At 48.2% G+C, this 18733-nt stretch overlaps 1 protein-coding gene across 4 annotated transcripts in view; it reads right to left on the bottom strand.

Moving 5' to 3' along the window:
* The window catches only part of LOC124045737 (voltage-dependent L-type calcium channel subunit alpha-1D-like), a 131467-nt gene that overhangs the window by 47619 nt on the left and 65115 nt on the right, over positions 1-18733 (bottom strand). For all 4 annotated transcript variants that reach the window (XM_046365307.1, XM_046365306.1, XM_046365308.1 and 1 more), the window contains exons 9-11: positions 18541-18713; positions 751-838; positions 109-269 (exon numbers count right to left, since the gene is read on the bottom strand). In XM_046365307.1, coding sequence (XP_046221263.1) covers positions 109-269; positions 751-838; positions 18541-18713 — 422 coding nt within the window. The remainder of the gene's footprint in view (positions 1-108; positions 270-750; positions 839-18540; positions 18714-18733) is intronic.

Genomic DNA, 18733 nt, shown 5'->3' with positions numbered 1-18733 from the left:
CAAGGATACCATAGTAAGTATCCTGTGGGTTTCTGAGAAGGACACTGTAAAGTACAAATTATGCTAAAACTATGTGATTGGGAAATAACATTTTGACCCTCTACCCACCCTGTACTTCCGTGAGCCAGTCAGGCTGGTTGTAGTGCTCTGACGAGATGGTGAGCGTGTTGAGAAACACCAGGATGATCACCAGCCAATAGAAAGACACTGACTTCACGGCAACGCGACACTTCCTGCGGCAGAACCGGTTCCAGCGACGCCATCGCCGACTTCAAGAGAGAGGAAATGATGTCACAATCTGACCCGAATCAGGAAGTTGTGTTACATACTGGTTGATCATCACAGGATTTAATGAACGGGTCAATTGTGAACTGGAATGAAATCATGCATGTTAGACAGAAGATATCAAACAATGTCAGGGTCACAGACTAAACAAAATGCAGACGTGGTGAGGATGATGAAGATGTGGATGATGATGAAGAGGACATCAGCAGGAGTGCAGTGACTGATCAGGATGGACAGAGTGTGTGTGTGGGAAAAACACAAGCGAGTGACGATGAATTTCCATGCAAAACAACTAATGACACATAGTACTGACAGAGGACTGACCTGTACTTTGATTTGATCATTTTCTGACTGAAGAAATGAAGAATCATATTGTTCATTCCATTTGCATGAATGACGTATTACAGAAGCTTTTAAAGTCTACTCAGGCAGAAAGAAACCTTGCACCTTGACAGACAGACTCACCAGAGTGGTCCACAGCAGTTAGCCTTATCGTCCTCTCCGTTGGGGTTGTCAGTGTTCACAGACTCTGTCTCGCTGGCGGGCTTGCTTGCTGTGACATCACACAAACACAGGAAGTAAGGTGAGATCCAGTCGAACTATGGCTCCGACTTTCCAACCTAAAGAACCCTTATGATCAGGTTTGGGGAGTAACTGATTACATGTAATCTGATTTTTAAAAGGCTATAACTGTAATCCGTTACGTTACCAGCAAAAATATTGTAATCAGATGACAGATACTTTTGAAAAACTACATGATTACTTCTTGGATTGCATTTAAATTCAGAAAGGATGTTTGTGGAAAAAAAATACATTATGACACCTTTCTGTTTTCTCAATGACATTTAATTCAGCCTTGAAAAACGTTTGACCACAAGTCAGAGAACACTAGGATGACACGTCAAATGCGTTCGATGGATCCTTTTTGTCTCACTCTAATGCCTTTTAAGGGGAAAGTCATCCAAAAGTAACCAAAAGTAATCAGATTACGTTACTGAGTTCGGGTAATCCAAAAGTTACATTACTGATTACAATTTTGGACAGGTAACTGTAACAGATTACATTTTAAAAGTAGCCAACCCAATCCTACTTATGGTTGAGTGTTTTGGGTAGTTTAAATCTAGTAAAGATGGCATGATTTCATATCCTCATCATTCAGTATAGGGCTCTTTGGGGACCATCATTGGCAGTCAGAATACAGAGGGCTGATTGCAGCAGCTGCAGAGATCATCCATGCTGTTTACTATGTGAAGGGGATAACAATAGTGTGCTTTCTGATAGGGTTAGAAACGTTATGCTAGTAGTGGATCTGTGCAGATGCTGTACAAACCTTATGAATAAGTAAGTACAAGGTCAAAAATACTCCACAAAATATCTCAAGGAAAAATCAAAATCACAATGCACAGGAATGGAGTAAAAAAAACAAGGCTTATAAAAATGAACTAAATAAAAGAAATGGCAATGAAGGACTGAAAATGACCTCACAATGCATGTCTACAAGGCAATCTATCTATTTTGATTGTTTACTAATATGCATAACCTTTCCATAGTCAACATATCAATGTGTTCACATTTGCAGACAATATTTCCCTTATTCACTTATGGTCCAGTTCCGGAGAATTCTAGGTTACAGTACAACATGCACATGACCTCTCGTAACCTCTACAAGCCTTAAACCTGCTGGTTGTGTCTCAAAATACTGATGTTTGATTCACAAATTTTGTCCTACTTTACCAAAGAGTCAGGCCATGAGGACACAGATCTAATGAAGAGGCTGATTGAGTGAAATGAAGAGTAGTTGTAGAGAGGTTTGAACACAACAATTGGACAAGAACACATCACACTAGTAGCAAAGCACAAGCAAGCAAAGGAGGGAGAAACACACGCAAAACACACACACACACACAACCCAATTTACCCTGTGTCTCTGTGGACTGGCTGAACCAGCCAAACTTCCCTTTCTTCTTCTCCGTTAGGTCAGCCAGTGTCACGCCTTGGTGTTTTAAAGGCATGCAGTACATTCATTTAGACAGCGGAGGGAGCAGTGAGTCAGTAGAGAACAAGCGAGAACAGATATCTACTACTATATAAGCAGTTAGGAAGAGGCTAGAGAAGCACTAAACAAAACATAAGAGACAAAAGAGAAGAGAAGCCAATAACTGGAAGGCATGAAAGAAGGAGAGAAGAAGAAGCAGCTGTAGAGCAGAGGAGAGAAGAAGAAGAAGGACATCTATTAGTAGCAGCTAGTGGGCCACACAGAGTTGAACTCTACGCAGATTAAAACATGTACATTAAGGAAAGAGGGTTGGTAAAGTATGGTACCTAGACACCACACATAGACAACTGACATAGAGGGGTCTAATAGTCTAACAACAGTGACAGATTATACACTACACAGATATACACAAATAAAGCTGTCTGTGGTGACCTAAAACCAGTGGGTAGATGGCTGGAGCTAGGGCTGCAGCAGTGCCAGGCAGAGCAGTGGGAGAGGGGGGGGGGGGGGTCGTCTCATCGCTGCAACTCTCGTACGGACTCAGGAGAGGTGAAGGTAGAGAGCCGTGCGTCCTCCGAAAGACAACACAACCAAGCCGCACTGCTTCTTAACACAATGCCCACTTAACACAGAAGCCAGCCGCACCAATGTGTCAGAGGAAACACACCGTACACCTGGCTACCGTGTCAACATGCACTGCGCCCGGCCCGCCATAGGAGTCGCTAGTGAGTGCAAACCCTCCCCTAACCCGGGCGACGCTGGGCCAATTGTACACCACCCCATGGGTCTCCCGGTCGCGGCCGGCTGCAACACAGCCTGGACTGAAAACCAGAATCTCTACTGGCACAGCTAGATCTGCGATGCAGTGTCTTAGACCACCGCGCCACTCGGGAGGCACAATCATCTCTTTTTAAACAGACTCACACAGACACCTCAAGGCCTCAGGGGATTCTACCACTGAGTCATGTTTGCCAAGAACCCCCATTCACATTACTTTCACTGGCTGTAAGCCAAAGCATTTGCAACACTGCTACTGAACATGTATAAATACTCTATCTGAAATGAAACCTTCCATTATTGAGGATGGACTTTATTTGGGTTATCCTGATCATGATAAGACACTACCATAGTATTTACTGTGTTTGTTTACAGTAGCAACCAGCTCAACTAATGTCCCATACAAACTCAATGAGAAACAGCACATCAATACATATTTTGTATTGTAGAGCCCAATAGTGAGAGTACTGCTGATACCGTAGATGAGGCACTCAAACCTACCGGCATGCATTAGTCTAACTCTCTAGATCTCCCAGGCTTTACAGTTAATGACGGGGGAGACAAAAATAGAACAATAGCACTGATGTGCCTATGATGTCTACTAAAAATGGCCCAGATGAGATGGATACTACAGCCAATATCTCTCTCTCTCTCTCTCTCTGCACACTAAAACATGCATCCATGCATGCACACACAGTCTGTCAGTCAGTCAGTCAGTCAACATACACTATGATGGGCATTTAATATGGAGTTGGTCCCACCTTTAATGCTGTAACAGCCTCAACTCTTCTGGGAAGGCATTCCACTAGATGCTGGAACATTGCTGCGGGGACTTGCTTCCGTTCAGCCACAAGAGCGTTAGTGAGGTTGGGCAATTAGGACTGGCTTGCAGTCGGCGTTCCAATTCCTCCCAAAGGTGTTCAATGGAGTTTAGGTCAGGGCTCTGTGCAGGCCAGTCAAGTTCTTCCACACCAATCTCGACAAACCATTTCGGATTGGATCTCGCTTTGTGCACGGGGGCATTGACATGCTGAAACAGGAAAGGGCCTTTCCCAAACTGTTCCCATAAAGTTGGAAGCACAGAATAATCTAGAATGTCATTGTAAGATAGCGGTAGCATTAAGATTTCCCTTCACTGGAACTAAGGGGCTTAGCCCGAAACATGAAAAACAGCCCAGGACCATTATTCCTCCTCCACCAAACTTTACAGTTGGCACTATGCATTGGGGCAGGTAGTGTTGTCCTGGTATCCGCCAAACCCAGATTTGTCCATCGGACTGCCAGATGGTGAAGCGTGATTCATCACTCTAGAGAACATGTTTCCCCTGCTCCGGTGTCCAATGGAGGTGAGCTTTACACCACTCTAGCATTGGTATTGCGCATGGTGATCTTACGCTTGTGTGTGGCTGCTCGGCCATGGAAACCCATTTCATGAAGCTCCCGACAAACAGTTAGTGTGCTGACGTTGCTTCCAGAGGCAGTTTGGAACTCGGTATTGAGTGTTGCAACCGAGGACAGATAATTTATACACGCTACGAGCTTCAGCACTCGGCGGTCCCGTTCTGTGAGCTTGTGTGGCCTATCACTTTGCAGCCAAGCAGTAGTTGCTCCTAGATAATTTCCACTTCACAATAATAGCACTTACAGTTGACCTGGGCAGCTCTAGCAGGGCAGAAATTTGACAAACTGACTTGTTGGAAAGTTGGCATCCTATGAAGGTGCCTTGTTGAAAGTCACTGAGCTCTTCAGTAAGGTCATTCTACTGCCAATGTTTGTAGATGGAGATTGAATGGCTGTGTGCTCAATGTTATACACCTGTCAGCAACAGGTGTGGATGAAATAGCCAGATTCACAAATTTGAAGGGGTGTCCACATACTTCTGTATAAATAGAGTACCTACAATAGCAAATGTCTCATCCCAACAGGAAGCGCTGTGTCGTCATGCATCATGCTGCACACGCTTACATAAAGAGGATTTGGATTACTGTCTCTTTCTTCCATTGAAGTCATATCATCATCATTCCTGTGTGTGTGTGTGTGTGTGTGTGTGTGTGTGTGTGTGTGTGTGTGTGTGTGTGTGTGTGTGTGTGTGTGTGTGTGTGTGTGTGTGTGTGTGTGTGTGTGTGTGTGTGTGTGTGTGTGTGTGTGTGTGTGTGTGTGTGTGTGTGTGTGTGTGTGTGTGTGTGTGTGTGTGTGTGAGATCATGTGTGTGTGTGTTACGGCTGGAGCAGCAGACATGACATTCACTTTCATTTGGTTTACCCAGAATGATAACAATTTCTCAGGAAGTCCTGGGATCAATAGCAATATGATCCAGTGACATAACATCACAGGAACAGGTGGTAGAACCAACAGGGAACAAACACCCATTATTGCATTCCAACCTGTTTAAAACCTAGACTCTGTCTCTGAACCACACTGCTGGCCAGGTGCTGGTAACAGGGTAGAGTAGACTTTCAGCATGACTTTCAGTATGCTTATAGAGAAGAGCACTCAACATGCACTGCACTGACACACATGACTGATGATTGGTTGAACAGATAAGAAGGTTGTAGTAGCTGTACTGTTAGATTTCAGTGCAGCCTTTGATGTTATTGACCATAACCTGTTGTTGATTTTTTTTATGTGATATGGCTTTTCAACCTCTGACAAATTTTGGATTTAGAGATATTTATTTAATAGGCTCTGTCGCAGCCGGCCAAGACCGGGAAGTTCCGTGGGGCGACGCACAATTGGCCTAGCGTCGTCCGGGTTAGGGAGGGGTTGGCCAGTAGGGATATCCTTGTCTCATCGCACACCAGCGACTCCTGTGGCGGGCCGGGCTCAGTGCGCGCTAACTAGGTCGCCAGGTGCACGGTGTTTCCTCCGACACATTGGTGCGGCTGGCTTCCGGGATGGATGTGCGCTGTGTTAAGAAGCTTGGTTGGGTTGTGTTTTGGAGGACGCATGGCTTTCGACCTTCGTCTCTCCCGAAAGCGTACGGGAGTTGTAGCGATGAGACAAGATAGTAACTACTAATAATTGGATACCACGAAATTGGGGAGAAAAGAGGGTAAATTAAAAATAAAATAAAACAACTAAAATGCTTGATTGCATTTCAAATAATGAATGTATAGGAGGAGCGAGAGCTGCGTGCATATTATCTGTGACAAACAAGTGCTGTTAGATTACATCATGTTTCTGCCTGTTTGGAACAGTGTAAACAACACTAAATACATTCAAAGTAATACCAGTCTGTTGTAACAATCTTTTAAGGCGTTATTACAACATAGCAAATATTAAAAGCAGATGAATCTGTGAAATTGCTTTATCCAACATTTTTCCGTTGCATGAGGCTTGGCGCTCACAGAATTAGTAAGCTATTAAACAAACACTCAAACAGTAGCAGGATCTGTCTTATTTCTGTAGATATGGATGATTTATAAAGCCAGGTACATTTAACAGTTAGGCTGTTGATTATAGACCTAATTAAGATGGGATTTCCTCTAGGCTAAGGCCAGGGCTGTTTCTTCGTCTCTGCTGCTGCTGCCTCTGCCACATTGTTCGCCAATCCCAATATGCTGCTTAACGTTGCTATTATGCATAGGGAAAGGCATAGGGAAAGGCATAGGGAAAGGCAGAGGGAAAGGCATAGGGAAAGGCATAGGGAAAGGCATAGAGAAAGGCATAGAGAAAGGCATAGGGAAAGGTATAGGGAAAGGCATAGGGAAAGGTATAGGGAAAGGCAGAGGGAAAGGCAGAGGGAAAGGCAGAGGGAAAGGCAGAGGGAAAGGCAGAGGGAAAGGCAGAGGGAAAGGCATAGGGAAAGGCAGAGGGAAAGGCAGAGGGAAAGGCAGAGGGAAAGGCAGAGGGAAAGGCATAGGGAAAGGCATAGGGAAAGGCAGAGGGAAAGGCAGAGGGAAAGGAATAGGGAAAGGCAGAGGGAAAGGCAGAGGGAAAGGCAGAGGGAAAGGCAGAGGGAAAGGCAGAGGGAAAGGCAGAGGGAAAGGCATAGGGAAAGGTGTCAGGACCCGGTTACGAACCCGGGTCTCCGGAGTGAGAAACAGTCACTTAACCAACTGAGCCACGAATAGTCGGCAGAACCCAGAAGATGAGGCAGACACAGCAGTACTTGAGACGGTGTATTTAATGAAGTAAAAAGTGAAGTTCTTCAGGAAAACATGTAACTCCACAAACTCAAAAGGAATTCCACAAGAACAAAGGTAATCCTCCAAGACAAAAAGGTAAATCCACAAGGTGGAAGGTAAAGCACAAAAAGCCTCAAAAGATACTCAAAAACAAACAAACAAGAACAAAAAACAGAATTCCACAAGAGAGTCCACCGGGATCAACAAGAGTTCACAGAGTACTAGGGCTGGGTGATAACATACAAACACAGAGCAAAGGACTGAGGAAAACAAAGGGTTTAAATACAATCAGGGGAAACGAGGCACAGGTGCAAATAATAATGGGGATCAAGGGAAAACAAAAGGTCAAAAGGCACAATGGGGGCATCTAGTGACCAAAAACCAGAACAACCCTGGCCAAATCCTGACAAAAGGCATAAGGAAAGGCATAGGGAAAGGCATAGGGAAAGGCATAGGGAAAGGCAGAGGGAAAGGCAGAGGGAAAGGCAGAGGGAAAGGCAGAGGGAAAGGCAGAGGGAAAGGCATAGGGAAAGGCAGAGGGAAAGGCAGAGGGAAAGGCATAGGGAAAGGCATAGGGAAAGGCAGAGGGAAAGGCATAGGGAAAGGCATAGGGAAAGGCATAGGGAAAGGCATAGGGCTGAGCAAAGGACTGAGGAAAACAAAGGGTTTAAATACAATCAGGGGAAACGAGGCACAGGTGCAAATAATAATGGGGATCAAGGGAAAACAAAAGATCAAAAGGCATAATGGGGGCATCTAGTGACCAAAAACCGGAACAACCCTGGCCAAATCCTGACAAAAGGCATAAGGAAAGGCATAGGGAAAGGCATAGGGAAAGGCATAGGGAAAGGCATAGGGAAAGGCAGAGGGAAAGGCAGAGGGAAAGGCATAGGGAAAGGCATAGGGAAAGGCAGAGGGAAAGGCATAAAGGAAAAACAGAAAGGAAAAACAGAGGGAAAGGCATAAAGGAAAAACAGAGGGAAAGGCAGAGGGAAAAACATAGGGAAAAACATAAGGAAAAACAGAGGGAAAAACATAAGGGAAAGGCAGAGGGAAAGGCAGAGGGAAAGTATAAGGAAAAACATAAAGGGAAAGGCAGAGGGAAAGGCAGAGGGAAAACAGAAAGAAAAACAGAGGGAAAACAGAGGGAAAAACAGAGGGAAAAACAGAGGGAAAAACAGAAAGGGAAAGGCATAAGGGAAAGGCAGAGGGAAAACATAAGGGAAAACATAAAGGAAAAACAGAGGGAAGGCATAAAGGAAAAACAGAAAGGGAAAAACAGAAAGGAAAAACATAAGGAAAAACATAAGGGAAAAACATAAAGGAAAGGTATAAGGAAAAACATAAAGGAAAAACATAAAGAAAGGTATAAGGGAAAAACAGAGGAAAAAGTATAGGGAAAGGCAGAAAGGAAAAACAGAAAGGAAAAACAGAGAGGAAAGGTATAGGGAAAAAACAGAGGGAAAGGCATAAAGGAAAGGCAGAGGGAAAGGCAGAGGGAAAGGCAGAGGGAAAGGTATAGGGAAAGGCATAAGGGAAAGGCAGAGGGAAAGGTATAAAAAAGGAAAGGCAGAGGGGAAAAACAGAGGGAAAAACAGAGGAAAAACAGAGGGAAAGGCAGAGGGAAAAACAGAGGGAAAAACATAGGGAAAGGCAGAGGGAAAGGCAGAGGGAAAGGCAGAGGGAAAGGCAGAGGGAAAGGCAGAGGGAAAGGCATAGGGAAAGGCAGAGGGAAAGGCAGAGGGAAAGGCATAGGGAAAGGCAGAGGGAAAGGCAGAGGGAAAGGCAGAGGGAAAGGCAGAGGGAAAGGCATAGGGAAAGGCAGAGGGAAAGGCAGAGGGAAAGGCAGAGGGAAAGGCAGAGGGAAAGGCAGAGGGAAAGGCATAGGGAAAGGCAGAGGGAAAGGCAGAGGGAAAGGCATAGGGAAAGGCAGAGGGAAAGGCAGAGGGAAAGGCAGAGGGAAAGGCGACAATTCTACGGCGCACTGAACATGAAGTTTCAGAACTCTGGACAGTGACTGTATCCAACGCAGGAGAAATCGCATTTGTTCAAAAATAATATTTAAAATATTAGATTTGCACCATTATTTTGACATAATATAGTCATATACAGTTTCAGTATCACATCTTAGTGTGAAGTACCATCCTCGTGGCCTCCGCAATGGATTAGACCACTGAGAATCAGACAGGTGTCTTGTGCACCATGAAAAAACAAGAACATTTTGACTGCTGGACTAAAGAAATCTGGGTCGACCAACAGCCTATCAACCAAACAATGGACCAGTCGACTAAATGGTGTCAGCCCTAGTGGCCAGTAAAGAACTGGTCCTTAACGTCTCTAAAACTAAGAGCATTGTATTTGGTACAAATCATTTCCTAAATTCTAGACCTCAGCTGAATCTGGTAATGAATGGTGTGGCTGTTGAGCAAGTTGAAGAGACTGAATTACTTGGTTTGACCGTAGATTGTAAACTGTCAGGATCAAAACATGTTGATTCAATGGTTGTAAAGATGGGTAGAGGTCTGTCCGGTGAGAAAGAGATGCTCTGCTTTTTTGACACCACACTCCATAAAGCAAGTCCTGCATCACTTGTTGTTTTTATAAGAAACACGAATGTGTTGGAAATGACAAATTGTTGTAGTGAACTTACACACAGCACTGACACACACACTTATCCTACCAGACATGCCACCAGGGGTCTTTTCACAGTCACCAGGTCCAGAACAAATTCAGGGATCCTAATAACATCTAAACCTAAGTAGAACAGAGGGGAATGAGATGTGAAGGGGGTGGTGAGGTAGGAGAATGAGATGTGAAGGAGGTGGTGAGGTAGGAGAACAGAGGGGAATGAGATGTGAAGGAGGTGGTGAGGTAGGAGAACAGAGGGGTATGAGATGTGAAGGAGGTGGTGAGGTAGGAGAACAGAGGGGTATGAGATGTGAAGGAGGTGGTGAGGTAGGAGAACAGAGGGGAATGAGATGTGAAGGGGTGGTGAGGTAGGAGAACAGAGGGAATGAGATGTGAAGGAGGTGGTGAGGTAGGAGAATGAGATGTGAAGGGGGTGGTGAGGTAGGAGAACAGAGGGGAATGAGATGTGAAGGGGTGGTGAGGTAGGAGAATGAGATGTGAAGGGGGTGGTGAGGTAGGAGAACAGAGGGGAATGAGATGTGAAGGGGGTGGTGAGGTAGGAGAATGAGATGTGAAGGGGGTGGTGAGGTAGGAGAACAGAGGGGAATGAGATGTGAAGGAGGTGGTGAGGTAGGAGAACAGAGGGGAATGAGATGTGAAGGAGGTGGTGAGGTAGGAGAATGAGATGTGAAGGAGGTGGTGAGGTAGGAGAACAGAGGGGAATGAGATGTGAAGGGGGTGGTGAGGTAGGAGAACAGAGGGGAATGAGATGTGAAGGAGGTGGTGAGGTAGGAGAACAGAGGGGAATGAGATGTGAAGGAGGTGGTGAGGTAGGAGAATGAGATGTGAAGGAGGTGGAGAGGTAGGAGAACAGAGGGGAATGAGATGTGAAGGAGGTGGTGAGGTAGGAGAACAGAGGGAATGAGATGTGAAGGGGGTGGTGAGGTAGGAGAATGAGATGTGAAGGGGTGGTGAGGTAGGAGAACAGAGGGGAATGAGATGTGAAGGAGGTGGTGAGGTAGGAGAACAGAGGGGAATGAGATGTGAAGGGGGTGGTGAGGTAGGAGAACAGAGGGAATGAGATGTGAAGGAGGTGGTGAGGTAGGAGAACAGAGGGAATGAGATGTGAAGGAGGTGGTGAGGTAGGAGAACAGAGGGGAATGAGATGTGAAGGGGGTGGTGAGGTAGGAGAACAGAGGGGAATGAGATGTGAAGGAGGTGGAGAGGTAGGAGAACAGAGGGGAATGAGATGTGAAGGAGGTGGTGAGGTAGGAGAACAGAGGGGAATGAGATGTGAAGGGGTGGTGAGGTAGGAGAACAGAGGGGAATGAGATGTGAAGAAGGTGGTGAGGTAGGAGAACAGAGGGGAATGAGATGTGAAGGGGGTGGTGAGGTAGGAGAATGAGATGTGAAGGGGGTGGTGAGGTAGGAGAACAGAGGGGAATGAGATGTGAAGGGGGTGGTGAGGTAGGAGAATGAGATGTGAAGGGGTGGTGAGGTAGGAGAACAGAGGGGAGAACAGAGAATGATGTGAAGGGGGTGGTGAGGTAGGAGAATGAGATGTGAAGGAGGTGGTGAGGTAGGAGAACAGAGGGGAATGAGATGTGAAGGAGGTGGTGAGGTAGGAGAACAGAGGGGAATGAGATGTGAAGGAGGTGGTGAGGTAGGAGAACAGAGGGAATGAGATGTGAAGGAGGTGGTGAGGTAGGAGAATGAGATGTGAAGGAGGTGGAGAGGTAGGAGAACAGAGGGGAATGAGATGTGAAGGAGGTGGTGAGGTAGGAGAACAGAGGGGAATGAGATGTGAAGGAGGTGGTGAGGTAGGAGAACAGAGGGGAATGAGATGTGAAGGGGGTGGTGAGGTAGGAGAATGAGATGTGAAGGGGGTGGTGAGGTAGGAGAACAGAGGGGAATGAGATGTGAAGGAGGTGGTGAGGTAGGAGAACAGAGGGGAATGAGATGTGAAGGGGGTGGTGAGGTAGGAGAACAGAGGGGAATGAGATGTGAAGGAGGTGGTGAGGTAGGAGAACAGAGGGGAATGAGATGTGAAGGAGGTGGTGAGGTAGGAGAACAGAGGGGAATGAGATGTGAAGGGGGTGGTGAGGTAGGAGAACAGAGGGGAATGAGATGTGAAGGAGGTGGAGAGGTAGGAGAACAGAGGGGAATGAGATGTGAAGGGGTGGTGAGGTAGGAGAATGAGATGTGAAGGGGGTGGTGAGGTAGGAGAACAGAGGGGAATGAGATGTGAAGGGGGTGGTGAGGTAGGAGAATGAGATGTGAAGGGGTGGTGAGGTAGGAGAACAGAGGGAATGAGATGTGAAGGGGGTGGTGAGGTAGGAGAATGAGATGTGAAGGGGGTGGTGAGGTAGGAGAACAGAGGGGAATGAGATGTGAAGGAGGTGGTGAGGTAGGAGAACAGAGGGGAATGAGATGTGAAGGAGGTGGTGAGGTAGGAGAATGAGATGTGAAGGAGGTGGTGAGGTAGGAGAACAGAGGGGAATGAGATGTGAAGGGGGTGGTGAGGTAGGAGAACAGAGGGGAATGAGATGTGAAGGAGGTGGTGAGGTAGGAGAACAGAGGGGAATGAGATGTGAAGGAGGTGGTGAGGTAGGAGAATGAGATGTGAAGGAGGTGGAGAGGTAGGAGAACAGAGGGGAATGAGATGTGAAGGAGGTGGTGAGGTAGGAGAACAGAGGGGAATGAGATGTGAAGGAGGTGGTGAGGTAGGAGAACAGAGGGGAATGAGATGTGAAGGGGGTGGTGAGGTAGGAGAATGAGATGTGAAGGGGGTGGTGAGGTAGGAGAACAGAGGGGAATGAGATGTGAAGGAGGTGGTGAGGTAGGAGAACAGAGGGGAATGAGATGTGAAGGGGTGGTGAGGTAGGAGAACAGAGGGGAATGAGATGTGAAGGAGGTGGTGAGGTAGGAGAACAGAGGGGAATGAGATGTGAAGGAGGTGGTGAGGTAGGAGAACAGAGGGGAATGAGATGTGAAGGGGTGGTGAGGTAGGAGAACAGAGGGGAATGAGATGTGAAGGAGGTGGAGAGGTAGGAGAACAGAGGGGAATGAGATGTGAAGGAGGTGGTGAGGTAGGAGAACAGAGGGGAATGAGATGTGAAGGGGGTGGTGAGGTAGGAGAACAGAGGGGAATGAGATGTGAAGAAGGTGGTGAGGTAGGAGAACAGAGGGGAATGAGATGTGAAGGAGGTGGAGAGGTAGGAGAACAGAGGGGAATGAGATGTGAAGGAGGTGGTGAGGTAGGAGAACAGAGGGGAATGAGATGTGAAGGGGGTGGTGAGGTAGGAGAACAGAGGGGAATGAGATGTGAAGGAGGTGGTGAGGTAGGAGAACAGAGGGGAATGAGATGTGATGAGGGGGTGGTGAGGTAGGAGAACAGAGGGGAATGAGATGTGAAGGAGGTGGTGAGGTAGGAGAACAGAGGGAATGAGATGTGAAGGAGGTGGTGAGGTAGGAGAACAGAGGGGAATGAGATGTGAAGGTGGTGGTGAGGTAGGAGAATGAGATGTGAAGGAGGTGGTGAGGTAGGAGAACAGAGGGAATGAGATGTGAGATGTGAGAACAGAGGAGGAGATGTGGTGGTGAGGTAGGAGAACAGAGGGGAATGAGATGTGAAGGGGTGGTGAGGTAGGAGAACAGAGGGAATGAGATGTGAAGGAGGTGGAGAGGTAGGAGAACAGAGGGGAATGAGATGTGAAGGAGGTGGTGAGGTAGGAGAACAGAGGGGAATGAGATGTGAAGGGGTGGTGAGGTAGGAGAACAGAGGGGAATGAGATGTGAAGGAGGTGGTGAGGTAGGAGAACAGAGGGGAATGAGATGTGAAGGAGGTGGAGAGGTAGGAGAACAGAGGGGAATGAGATGTGAAGGAGGTGGTGAGGTAGGAGAACAGAGGGGAATGAGATGTGAAGGGGTGGTGAGGTAGGAGAACAGAGGGGAATGAGATGTGAAGGAGGTGGTGAGGTAGGAGAACAGAGGGGAATGAGATGTGAAGGGGGTGGTGAGGTAGGAGAACAGAGGGGAATGAGATGTGAAGGGGTGGTGAGGTAGGAGAACAGAGGGGAATGAGATGTGAAGGAGGTGGTGAGGTAGGAGAACAGAGGGGAATGAGATGTGAAGGGGGTGGTGAGGTAGGAGAACAGAGGGGAATGAGATGTGAAGGAGGTGGTGAGGTAGGAGAACAGAGGGGAATGAGATGTGAAGGAGGTGGTGAGGTAGGAGAATGAGATGTGAAGGAGGTGGTGAGGTAGGAGAACAGAGGGGAATGAGATGTGAAGGAGGTGGTGAGGTAGGAGAACAGAGGGGAATGAGATGTGAAGGGGGTGGTGAGGTAGGAGAACAGAGGGGAATGAGATGTGAAGGAGGTGGAGAGGTAGGAGAACAGAGGGGAATGAGATGTGAAGGAGGTGGTGAGGTAGGAGAACAGAGGGGAATGAGATGTGAAGGGGGTGGTGAGGTAGGAGAACAGAGGGGAATGAGATGTGAAGGAGGTGGTGAGGTAGGAGAACAGAGGGGAATGAGATGTGAAGGAGGTGGAGAGGTAGGAGAACAGAGGGGAATGAGATGTGAAGGAGGTGGTGAGGTAGGAGAACAGAGGGGAATGAGATGTGAAGGGGGTGGTGAGGTAGGAGAACAGAGGGGAATGAGATGTGAAGGAGGTGGTGAGGTAGGAGAATGAGATGTGAAGGAGGTGGTGAGGTAGGAGAACAGAGGGGAATGAGATGTGAAGGAGGTGGTGAGGTAGGAGAACAGAGGGGAATGAGATGTGAAGGAGGTGGTAAGGTAGGAGAACAGAGGGGAATGACATGTGAAGGAGGTGGTGAGGTAGGAGAATGAGATGTGAAGGAGGTGGAGAGGTAGGAGAACAGAGGGGAATGAGATGTGAAGGAGGTGGTGAGGTAGGAGAACAGAGGGGAATGAGATGTGAAGGAGGTGGTGAGGTAGGAGAACAGAGGGGAATGAGATGTGAAGGAGGTGGTGAGGTAGGAGAACAGAGGGGAATGAGATGTGAAGGAGGTGGTGAGGTAGGAGAACAGAGGGGAATGAGATGTGAATGGGGTGGTGAGGTAGGAGAACAGAGGGGAATGAGATGTGAAGGAGGTGGTGAGGTAGGAGAACAGAGGGGAATGAGATGTGAAGGAGGTGGTGAGGTAGGAGAACAGAGGGGAATGAGATGTGAAGGAGGTGGTGAGGTAGGAGAACAGAGGGGAATGAGATGTGAAGGAGGTGGTGAGGTAGGAGAACAGAGGGAATGAGATGTGAAGGAGGTGGTGAGGTAGGAGAACAGAGGGGAATGAGATGTGAATGGGGTGGTGAGGTAGGAGAACAGAGGGGAATGAGATGTGAAGGAGGTGGTGAGGTAGGAGAACAGAGGGGAATGAGATGTGAAGGAGGTGGTGAGGTAGGAGAACAGAGGGGAATGAGATGTGAAGGGGGTGGTGAGGTAGGAGAACAGAGGGGAATGAGATGTGAAGAGGGTGGTGAGGTAGGAGAACAGAGGGGAATGAGATGTGAAGAGGGTGGTGAGGTAGGAGAATGAGATGTGAAGAGGGTGGTGAGGTAGGAGAACAGAGGGGAATGAGATGTGAAGGGGGTGGTGAGGTAGGAGAACAGAGGGGAATGAGATGTGAAGAGGGTGGTGAGGTAGGAGAATGAGATGTGAAGGAGGTGGTGAGGTAGGAGAATGAGATGTGAAGAGGGTGGTGAGGTAGGAGAACAGAGGGGAATGAGATGTGAAGAGGGTGGTGAGGTAGGAGAACAGAGGGGAATGAGATGTGAAGAGGGTGGTGAGGTAGGAGAACAGAGGGGAATGAGATGTGAAGGGGGTGGTTAGGTAGGAGAACAGAGGGGAATGAGATGTGAAGAGGGTGGTGAGGTAGGAGAACAGAGGGGAATGAGATGTGAAGGGGGTGGTTAGGTAGGAGAACAGAGGGGAATGAGATGTGAAGAGGGTGGTGAGGTAGGAGAACAGAGGGGAATGAGATGTGAAGAGGGTGGTGAGGTAGGAGAATGAGATGTGAAGAGGGTGGTGAGGTAGGAGAACAGAGGGGAATGAGATGTGAAAAGGGTGGTGAGGTAGGAGAACAGAGGGGAATGAGATGTGAAGGGGTGGTGAGGTAGGAGAACAGAGGGGAATGAGATGTGAAGAGGGTGGTGAGGTAGGAGAACAGAGGGGAATGAGATGTGAAAAGGGTGGTGAGGTAGGAGAACAGAGGGGAATGAGATGTGAAGAGGGTGGTGAGGTAGGAGAACAGAGGGGAATGAGATGTGAAGAGGGTGGTGAGGTAGGAGAATGAGATGTGAAGAGGGTGGTGAGGTAGGAGAACAGAGGGGAATGAGATGTGAAAAGGGTGGTGAGGTAGGAGAACAGAGGGGAATGAGATGTGAAGAGGGTGGTGAGGTAGGAGAATGAGATGTGAAGGAGGTGGTGAGGTAGGAGAATGAGATGTGAAGAGGGTGGTGAGGTAGGAGAACAGAGGGGAATGAGATGTGAAGAGGGTGGTGAGGTAGGAGAACAGAGGGGAATGAGATGTGAAGGGGGTGGTGAGGTAGGAGAACAGAGGGGAATGAGATGTGAAGAGGGTGGTGAGGTAGGAGAATGAGATGTGAAGAGGGTGGTGAGGTAGGAGAACAGAGGGAATGAGATGTGAAGGGGTGGTGAGGTAGGAGAACAGAGGGGAATGAGATGTGAAGAGGGTGGTGAGGTAGGAGAATGAGATGTGAAGGAGGTGGTGAGGTAGGAGAATGAGATGTGAAGAGGGTGGTGAGGTAGGAGAACAGAGGGGAATGAGATGTGAAGAGGGTGGTGAGGTAGGAGAACAGAGGGGAATGAGATGTGAAGAGGGTGGTGAGGTAGGAGAACAGAGGGGAATGAGATGTGAAGAGGGTGGTGAGGTAGGAGAACAGAGGGGAATGAGATGTGAAGAGGGTGGTGAGGTAGGAGAACAGAGGGGAATGAGATGTGAAGAGGGTGGTGAGGTAGGAGAATGAGATGTGAAGGAGGTGGTGAGGTAGGAGAATGAGATGTGAAGAGGGTGGTGAGGTCGGAGAACAGAGGGGAATGAGATGTGAAGGGGGTGGTGAGGTAGGAGAACAGAGGGGAATGAGATGTGAAGAGGGTGGTGAGGTAGGAGAATGAGATGTGAAGAGGGTGGTGAGGTAGGAGAACAGAGGGGAATGAGATGTGAAGGGGTGGTGAGGTAGGAGAACAGAGGGAATGAGATGTGAAGAGGGTGGTGAGGTAGGAGAATGAGATGTGAAGGAGGTGGTGAGGTAGGAGAATGAGATGTGAAGAGGGTGGTGAGGTAGGAGAACAGAGGGGAATGAGATGTGAAGGGGTGGTTAGGTAGGAGAACAGAGGGGAATGAGATGTGAAGAGGGTGGTGAGGTAGGAGAACAGAGGGGAATGAGATGTGAAGGGGTGGTTAGGTAGGAGAACAGAGGGAATGAGATGTGAAGAGGGTGGTGAGGTAGGAGAACAGAGGGAATGAGATGTGAAGAGGGTGGTGAGGTAGGAGAATGAGATGTGAAGAGGGTGGTGAGGTAGGAGAACAGAGGGGAATGAGATGTGAAAAGGGTGGTGAGGTAGGAGAACAGAGGGGAATGAGATGTGAAGGGGTGGTGAGGTAGGAGAACAGAGGGGAATGAGATGTGAAGAGGGTGGTGAGGTAGGAGAACAGAGGGGAATGAGATGTGAAAAGGGTGGTGAGGTAGGAGAACAGAGGGGAATGAGATGTGAAGAGGGTGGTGAGGTAGGAGAACAGAGGGGAATGAGATGTGAAGAGGGTGGTGAGGTAGGAGAATGAGATGTGAAGAGGGTGGTGAGGTAGGAGAACAGAGGGGAATGAGATGTGAAAAGGGTGGTGAGGTAGGAGTACAGAGGGGAATGAGATGTGAAGAGGGTGGTGAGGTAGGAGAACAGAGGGGAATGAGATGTGAAGAGGGTGGTGAGGTAGGAGAACAGAGGGGAATGAGATGTGAAGAGGGTGGTGAGGTAGGAGAATGAGATGTGAAGGAGGTGGTGAGGTAGGAGAATGAGATGTGAAGAGGGTGGTGAGGTAGGAGAACAGAGGGGAATGAGATGTGAAGAGCGTGGTGAGGTAGGAGAATGAGATGTGAAGAGGGTGGTGAGGTAGGAGAACAGAGGGGAATGAGATGTGAAAAGGGTGGTGAGGTAGGAGAACAGAGGGGAATGAGATGTGAAGAGGGTGGTGAGGTAGGAGAACAGAGGGAATGAGATGTGAAGAGGGTGGTGAGGTAGGAGAATGAGATGTGAAGGAGGTGGTGAGGTAGGAGAATGAGATGTGAAGAGGGTGGTGAGGTAGGAGAACAGAGGGGAATGAGATGTGAAAAGGGTGGTGAGGTAGGAGAACAGAGGGGAATGAGATGTGAAAAGGGTGGTGAGGTAGGAGAACAGAGGGGAATGAGATGTGAAAAGGGTGGTGAGGTAGGAGAACAGAGGGGAATGAGATGTGAAAAGGGTGGTGAGGTAGGAGAACAGAGGGGAATGAGATGTGAAAAGGGTGGTGAGGTAGGAGAACAGAGGGGAATGAGATGTGAAGAGGGTGGTGAGGTAGGAGAACAGAGGGGAATGAGATGTGAAGAGGGTGGTGAGGTAGGAGAACAGAGGGGAATGAGATGTGAAGGAGGTGGTGAGGTAGGAGAACAGAGGGGAATGAGATGTGAAGAGGGTGGTGAGGTAGGAGGACTCACGGATGCGTTTTCCCCCCTCCTCGTCCCCCTCCTCGTCATTCTCAGGGTCGATGTCCTCGGCCTGAGTGATCCAGTCCAGGTAGCCCTTCAGGTCCTCCTCCAGCTGCTGCTTCTCTCTCAGCTTCTGGAAGTCTCCACGAGCCTTGGCCTTCTCTCTCTCCTTGGAAAACTCTCTGTGGACGGACACACACAC

The sequence above is a fragment of the Oncorhynchus gorbuscha genome, linkage group LG10 (genome assembly GCF_021184085.1).
Source record: "Oncorhynchus gorbuscha isolate QuinsamMale2020 ecotype Even-year linkage group LG10, OgorEven_v1.0, whole genome shotgun sequence".
NCBI lineage: Eukaryota > Metazoa > Chordata > Actinopteri > Salmoniformes > Salmonidae > Oncorhynchus > Oncorhynchus gorbuscha.
The sequence above is the reverse complement of the archived record's forward strand: the minus strand, read 5'-3'. Positions and strand labels throughout refer to the sequence as shown.